The sequence below is a fragment of the Galeopterus variegatus genome, unplaced genomic scaffold, assembly GCF_000696425.1.
Source record: "Galeopterus variegatus unplaced genomic scaffold, G_variegatus-3.0.2 Scaffold627, whole genome shotgun sequence".
Classification (NCBI taxonomy): domain Eukaryota; kingdom Metazoa; phylum Chordata; class Mammalia; order Dermoptera; family Cynocephalidae; genus Galeopterus; species Galeopterus variegatus.
Genome location: NW_007726738.1, coordinates 264,874 through 273,408, shown reverse-complemented (window position 1 = coordinate 273,408; position 8,535 = coordinate 264,874). Strand labels below are relative to the sequence as shown.

At 41.4% G+C, this 8,535-nt stretch overlaps 1 protein-coding gene across 1 annotated transcript in view; it reads left to right on the top strand.

Moving 5' to 3' along the window:
* Positions 1-6,870: 6,870 nt before the first annotated feature.
* MAP3K9 (mitogen-activated protein kinase kinase kinase 9) overlaps positions 6,871-8,535 on the top strand; it is a 65,871-nt gene continuing 64,206 nt past the window's right edge. Inside the window, exon 1 of the mRNA XM_008570763.1 lies at positions 6,871-7,278. Within this exon, the coding sequence (XP_008568985.1) occupies positions 7,047-7,278 (232 nt within the window). The 5' untranslated portion in view covers positions 6,871-7,046. The remainder of the gene's footprint in view (positions 7,279-8,535) is intronic.

The window sequence follows — 8,535 nt, the reverse complement described above, 5'->3', positions numbered from 1 at the left end:
CCCCCCCCCCCCCCCCCCCGGCCCCAGTCTGGAAGGATTCCAGGCAAGCTGGTGGTTACTGTCATAACCTTAGTCCCCAAATGAGGAACCGTCTACCTCCTGTCCCCGCCCCTTGAAGACATTTGCTTTGAAAGAAATGGGGGTGTCTCCCTAGGGCCGGACTGGCTCACAAGTCCCGGAAGCGTGTGTTAACTCAAGGCTGAAGTGCCTTTGAAATGTCTTGTCGATTTCTTGGATCTCAGAAATTGTACCTATAGGAGTCTCACTGTATAATGTGCTAAGAAGGGTGTGTATGTGGGATGGGGGGCAAGTGATGGGTGGAGAGATGATTAGAGAGGGAAAAGTATGTCGTTCTCCCATGAGAGATCAGGAGTACAAGGTACAGTGGCTAAATCCCAGTCCCTTGACAGCCAGGCTGTTCAGACAATACATTTTCTCCTTTCTTCTCACCCTAGATCCTTTCCTATATTTGGAACTGGCCAAATCTCAGGGGGACCATGCCCGGGGGTCCCTCTCAGGGCCTTTCTCCCAGTGTCCTGGTTTTCATCAATTTCTCAGGAGCCCCTGTTCCACACCCTATAATGAAGTGTCCATTGTTTTTTCAAAGAAGTTAAATTGCCGTTAGAATTCCTTAATCAATTATACTAGATTGAAGAAAGATATAAATATGTGTCTCCTAGTGCAGTTTACACTATTTTCTTTTTGAAAGTTTTTGTAATTTTTTTCCCTGTTAAGAAGGTATTGCCCCTGTTAAAAAGGTATTTGATAAAAAATATGTATTGATTACTGTTTATTCCTTATTTTGTATACTTTGCATCTTAGCTGATTCAGAAAAATCATCACTAAGGGTCAATTTTAAATATAATAGTTTTTTGTTTTTTTTTTTTAAAGATGACTGGTAAGGGGATCTTAACCCTTGACTTGGTGTTGTCAGCACCACGCTCAGCCAGTGAGCAAACCGGCCATCCCTATATGGGATCCGAACCTGGGGCCTTGGTGTTATCAGCACCACACTCTCCCGAGTGAGCCACGGGCCGGCCCCCTAAATATAATAGTTTTAAAATTTCATTTACAACAGTTATCTTTCTGGCCCTGTAACTTATTTTCACCTGAGCAATTGTGTTACTTTATTTTAAGGTGTTTTTTAAATACCAGCATTTAATATTGAAATCATATCCTCTTTCCTTGTTTTTCTGCTTTTTTCCCCCCATTGGTATTTTGATTGTCAGACTGATGTTCAAATCTTTAGTTCCCTTTCTTTCTCTCTCTTTCATTCTATTTAAAACTTCATATTTCTGCATTTTAATCTTTGTAATGCCTGGAAGTGGCAAATAACTCTAAATTGTTTCCAGGTGCTTTGTCATTTTGGTGCTGGTACTGGTAAGATGAAGGCTAAGATAGTGTTTTGAAATAGTGAAAATGAATTTGGTCATTTATTGGAAGACATATGAATAGCCTGGCATGTTAGAAAACTAGTTTTAAATGTAAGTCAGAGTTTGAGGTTTTCTGTGAGTGATGTTTTGTGATTTTATTTTTAGGAACAGCTAATGTCAGAGTAGAAGAGCTATGTGAGGCTCATGAGCAGGAGCTCAGTTTCTTTTTTTCTTTTTTAATGGTTTTGGTTTTATTTTATTTTTTGGTGGCTGGATGGTATGGGGATCTGGACCCTTAACCTTGGTATTATTACAAGGCTGTGCTCTAACCAACAAGGGACTCAATTTTTTAAAAATATCCTATGTTCCTGGCTGTCAGAGCTAGCAGGAGTAAATGTGATTCAGGCTGAAAGAACCTATCCACTGAGAGCAAGACATGTCTACAATGTGCTACATTGGAAGCTCCTTCTCTATTAGGTGGCTAGGACTTAATCTTTATTGTAACAAAAGTTACCTTGGATAGAGTAGATTTCTAAATCTCAAACCCAGATGATGAGAAAGTACAGGAAGTGCCTTATGCTTATTGAAAGATTGACTCAAAGAACATGACACTTGAAGGTCCTGGTAAATTCTTTGATTTGACTTCATCAGGAGTTCTGATCTTGACTGGAGTAAATTCTTGATAGTTCAAAAAATTTAATTCCTGTCAAAAACTAATTATTGAGTACCTAGTGAATGACAGACACTGTGTCAAGTACCAGAGATAAAGAAAGGATAAAATAATAGGGGCCGGCCCTTGGCTCACTTGGGAGAGTGTGGTGCTGACAACACCAGGTCGAGGGTTGAGATCCCCTTACTGATCATCTTAAAAAAAAAAAAAAAGATGATAAAATAAGGAAGTGCTTGTAAGTCACATGAGGGAGACTGGTGATATACATATAAAATTTCATACTGGCCAATTAGCTCAGTTGGTTAGAGCACAGCCTTATAACTAACTCCAAGGTCATAGGTTCAGATCCCTGTACTGGCCAGCTGCAAAGAAAAACAAGAAAAATTCAGTGCAGTGCTTTGGTAAAGATGACCACAGGCAGTTGCTGACAGGTGCATGTCTGATCTGTGTGCTCTGGGCACCAGTTCAGTTAGTGTCACTCAGACAGTAAAGTGATTGACAAACCTTGTCTCCCAAGACTTGAAATAAAATTGATCCACTGACAACTCTTCCTTGGAGATACCCTTTTGAACTTCCCCTCTGGGGCATGTATTGTGACATTATGTTCTAGATCGTGAATAGAAGGTTCTAAGTCAAGCAATAATGTTCAGTTTTAGTTTTATATTATTGCTTTCAAAGTGAAAAACTTGTTTCTAACTTTATCAAAACAGAAGGAGGAGAAATTACTAGATCTTGTGACAAAGAAAAATATATAATAGTGATATTATAAAGCATCTTATATTTATATAGTGCTTTTATTCCCTCCAATGTAGGTATTGGAGTATAGCTGTCCATGGAGGACAAATATAAATAACCCAGGAGCTTGCCCATCTTCTTTATTTTAGTAAAAGAAGAAAAATGTACCGTTCCACATTTCTCATCTTGGGTGATATAATCCTAGGTATTAAAGAAAAGTTTCTCTTACAAGAAAATTGTGTCTTTTTTTAAACAGGGTGTACACTAAAGTTATTAATTTACACTTCTTTTTTCTTTTTTTTTGTCTTTTTCCGTGTCCGGCAACGGATCGCAACCCTCAGTGTCGCCCCCGTACCGGACCGGGACCGGCAACGGGATTGCAACCCTCGGTGTTGCTCCCGCGCCTCGCTCAGCCAGTGAGCGGGAACCAGTCTGTATGTGGGATCCGAACCCTCTGCGGGAGCGCCACCACGCTCCCAAGCGGCGCACTATAGCAGTGCGCCACCGGGCCGGCCCCTACACTTCTTTTTTCCTACAGCCACTAGAAATATAAGAATGTGTGAGTATTTACCTATGTACTTAAGATTTTTAAATGAGTTAGGTATGTATCAGTAACTTGCCCAGAACCCATCAAAAAGTGCCTATACATTCAGTTTTCAAGCACACAATTGAGAGAGAATCTTGACTTCAAAAATGAAAGAAATAAGGTTTTGTTTTTGATATTCCTGGAAATATTTTTCCACAGAAACTAAAAAATGTGCCGAATGCAACTTGACCTGATTCTTACTTAAAACTGGGTCTTGACTGTATGTAGAAGGGAAGGGAAGGAGAGCCCACATAGCCTCTGCAACCAAAAGTCTACTTCCTTAGTCTCTATCCAAAGAGACTTCATAGCAGGGAAGGAAAAAGTAAGTCTGCCTCCACCTTCCTCGTGGGTTCTGTCTTTTATCTGTCTGAAAGTTCCATACTTTTCTTGAAGGCAGGTCATAATATTTCCTTAACTAAATAGGAAAAAACTGAGATTTTATGTTCTACCAAAAGAGATATTATTGCTTTCCCTTCCCCACGGAGATTTTCTGTCTTCTGTGAGACGCCACCAGAGGAGCTGTCCTTTCAGCACCCTGGTTCTGAATCACATCTTTTAAACCCTCACGCACTTAAATAAATGTTTAACGCCAACTGTGTTCACAACCATGCTTCAGACCAGAGGAAAGAAGGGAGAGTCTAAGAGAAAGAAAATACAACAGTTAATTCCATTAAGGAGAATTCAAATGCTCAGTTGAGGAAATAAGATAAATACAAATTCGTTAAATAGGCACCTATTTTTCATCAGTGTAAAAAGCTGTTAGAAAAAAGTGAATGTTTCTTTCCTCCATGACCAAAAGACTCTTAACATAACTTACCTATTTCTCCAAGAGGTTTTCTAATTTTTCTTTAACATAGGCATATTTTTCTCATTCATATAGATGACATCAGGCAAAAAGAACTAATCAGTCAGGATTCATTTTAGGACTCAGAAACACTTAAGCTATTTTAAGCAAGAGAATAGATGACATCAGGCAAAAAGAACTAATCAGTCAGGATTCATTTTAGGACTCAGAAACACTCAAGCTATTTTAAGCAAGAGGATTTAGCACAGAAAATTAGATGCTTACAGAATTGTTGGAAGGGCTGGGAGAAGAGGCTCTCAGTTGGACCTGAAAATAATTCCCAGAACATTGCAGAACTGGCCTACCAGGGGAACTGCTACTTCTCTAATAGGAAAGGTACAGATTCAGGGGCTGCCATTGAAGCTGTTGACTTCAAGAACACCTTGATGTCTCTTCAGCCAAGAGTAGGCAACTGCTTGTCCATGAAATATTCCTCTCTACATCCACAGAGCTAGTGATTGGACACTGACATGCTGTTGCAGAAAAACCCCACTTCTCCACAGCTGTGCTTGCCAGGAGAAGCAGCAAGAAGATGGTCATTATCTCATTTCTGCCTTGCAAATCTTCTGCATCTGATTGGCAGAACCTAATTTGCATCCAGAACTCTAGCTGAAGGGGAGTCTGGGAAATGTAGTTTTAGCTGTCTGACCTTTGTAGTACTGAAAGACATGCTAGAAGGATTTTGGAATGGATGCTAATTGCTCATCTGCAATATCTGCCACACCATTTATTCTTTAGGAAGACCACCAGATGAGGCAACAACCTTTTGAGCAATTGGAACTTTTGGAGTCAAGATGGGCTGTACTTTTCATATACCTAAAGACAGTCCATCTAACTTTTCCTAAGAGTTTTCTTTGTGCAGACTGCCAGTTGCATTACAAAATACAAATGAATATTAGCCCCAGATAGGATACAAGTGCTATAATTAAGCAAGAACGGATTTTTTTTTAGCAGCACCGGTATCTGAATGGAAAACAAGAGTGTCATGGGGCTGGCTAGGTAAGGAAGGAACAGCGTGCAGTGGGCAGTTCCTCTTTTGATCTTGCCCAAAGTTCACAAATATATCTTTATTTTCTTAGTTTTTAGTAACGTGTTATTATTCTGTGTTTGTTTCAGAAGGCCCAATTCAATTTTTTTTTCTTTTTGAAGATCTGAATTTGGTTTATTTCCTTCTGAGGTAGTTTTTTTTCATTTTATTCCAACAATATATTGGTCACCTACTAAGTGTTTGGCATGGCGAGTACAGTGGTGAGTAAGGCAGACAGAATCTCTGCCTTTGTGGATCTCACAGCTTAGCAGGTGACAGGCACTGAACAAGTAATTAAGTAATTGTAACCTTGATGATTCTTACAAAATGGAGACTGCTACAGAAGAGTTTGATAGGGGCCTGACCTCATTTAGAGACATTCTTCTGTGAAATTGGTATTTAAATACAGACCTGAGGGATCGTGTGAATCAGCCAGGTAAGGACAAAAGAGATTGAAAAGGTAGAGAACAGGGTTTCGTGCAAGAAACATACAATAGCACTTTGCTCATTTGGCACTTAACACCGTATCTAGCCCAACATTTACATTCACTGGTAGCTATTATTGTCTATCCATGGATGCCTTTCCAAACAGAGCTAAAGATATAATGAAGTACCTTAGATTCAAACTCTGGATTCAGGAAGGAGAGTGAGTGGTTGGCTGTGATATGGGAACCATTGGGGGTTGAACTGGGACACGAGTGACTGCTGGAGTAAGATGTTTCCTAGAGGCTCCTTTCCCAAAGATCTCCCTCACCAGGTCTTGGTAGAACTGAGTTCTGAAAGTCCCCCAGGGTGACCCACACCCCCCATATTCAGTACTGCTGGGTGCAGACCTCGTGCTGCAGTGGCCTCCAACATGGTTTCTTTTGCTGCAGGCTTTCTGTCCTCCAGGCTATATTCTACATGACCGCCAGAGTTGGTTTCCTTTCTAAGTCACAGGTCTAACAACAGTCCCCTTCTAAAAGATAGATGACTCCTGTTGTTTGCAGAGTGAAGTTCAAGTCCCTCAGAATGGCTTTAAATTTTTTCACAACGTGGTTACCCCCAACAAGGCACTGAGCCTCATCTCCTATCCTAATGCATGTAATCCAGCCACTCTGGACTCCCTGCAATTCCTGATATACTCACTGTTTACTCTCGTGCCCCATGTTCTTGCTCATGTCCTTCCCTCTGTTCTGTTGTCCTTCTCCACCCTGATTTCCTTCGTTGCTTGATGACATCACTCCTACCCATTCTTTAGGGCCCATTTCAAATATTGCCTTCCCAGAGAATCCTTCCCCCACTCACCCTCTTAACTCTGTCATGCTGTGGGAGTCAAGGATGTTTCCCGTCCTCTGGTCGTACTTCTACAGAAGCTCTTCTTGCACTACATTTTGGCTGTTCTGCATCTTGCCTTGGTACTGGGTTGTGTGTTTCTCACCACCAAACACTCAGTAAAGCTGAGTAAGTCTCAAAAAAAGGATCTCCCCCAATGTTAGTTAAAATAGTCTTGGTACAAGATTCTTCATGATTTTCCAACTGGGATTTATATTTCATAGATATGCATAAACACCCATTCAGGTAAATGGATGGCTAAATGGTGTTTGGGGGATGTTTTTTGACTTGCTTCTTTTTTCTTCTCTCTCTCAGTGTTAGAAATTGATTTTACGGAGCTAACGCTGGAGGAGATTATTGGCATCGGGGGCTTTGGGAAGGTCTATCGTGCTTTCTGGATAGGGGATGAGGTTGCCGTGAAAGCAGCTCGCCATGACCCCGATGAGGACATCAGCCAGACCATAGAGAATGTTCGCCAAGAGGCCAAGCTCTTCGCCATGCTGAAGCACCCCAACATCATTGCCCTCAGGGGTGTGTGTCTGAAGGAACCCAACCTCTGCTTGGTCATGGAGTTTGCCCGTGGAGGGCCTTTGAATAGAGTGCTATCTGGGAAAAGGATTCCCCCAGACATCCTGGTGAACTGGGCTGTGCAGATTGCCAGAGGGATGAACTACTTACACGATGAGGCAATTGTCCCCATCATCCACCGCGACCTTAAGTCCAGCAACAGTGAGTATGCAGGGTGGAGCTGCAGGGCTTAAGAGCAGTTTCAGACTCAGTCCATGGCTTCAGCAGCAGTGGGTTCCCAGTGGAACCTGAGCGGGCAGTGAAACTCATGGATTAAAAACATTCCATCCTTGAGTTGAGTGCCAGAAAAAATTGGTTCAGGAAGAGAGGAATGAGGCACCTTAGGGGTTTGGGATAATTCTGAGCTCATATTAGCAGGCAAGGTTGGCAGGCAAGGATGCGCTGTGCAAAAAATCATACAGGTTTGTTTTGCCACTTGAGGAAAGTGTGTAAGTAATCACAAAAGGGATTTTCTTCTTTGTGGAATAACAGGTAAAGGAAACCTATACCACCTTTTGAATTTCTGCTTACACATCTCAACCCGAGGTACCCACAAGAGAAGGGACTATAACAAGAGAAGGCATGTTGTTTAAATTGTGAGCTAATTCAGATGGCAATGTCAGTTTGGAGAGCACAACCTGTCTGGAAGTATTATAGACCTCCTGGTAGCCCAGGGGTGTTATTAATTAATTGCCATAACTGCCTAGTGTTTAATAGCAGGGAACTGTTTATTAAACATGTAAAATCCATAAACTGGATTGTTAAAGCAAGTATTAGATATAATTAAATGGTGATTTGGGAGAAACTTCAGTCTTTCACATTGGCTGGATCAGCAGGAATATGCTTCTTTTGTGTTATAGTTTGTGCTCTCTCTCACCTAAACCGAGTGGTAGAGGATGCAATTGCTCAGTGGTATGTGCTTAAAATTGCTTTGAGCATCCCGTCCCAAAGAGGAGGGCATTTGAGCAGAAGGACTTTGGGGGTGGCACCAGCTCCAGGGACTTCATTCTCTCTGCATTCTTCAGCTTTGAGCCTGGAAATCCTTCAGACTTGTTTTGTTCTGACCTGTTTGAGATGTGGCTTATTTTCCTGTTGATGCTGTCATGAACCCGTTTACTTTAAAAAATACGTTTTAAAATTATGTAAGAAGTAAGTGTTTATAGAAAAATTAGAAAGCGCAGATTAAAAAAAAGAGAAAGGTAACCCATAATGCTTTAGAGAGAACAACTATTATGTTTAGCATATTCTTCCAGACATTTTTATTTTTATTTATTTATTTTTTATTTTTTTGTCTTTTGTCTTTTTCCGTGTCCGGCAACGGATCGCAACCCTCAGTGTTGCCCCCGCACCGGACCGGGGACCGGCAACGGGATTGCAACCCTTGGTGTCGCTCCCGCGCCTCGCTCAGCCAGTGAGCGG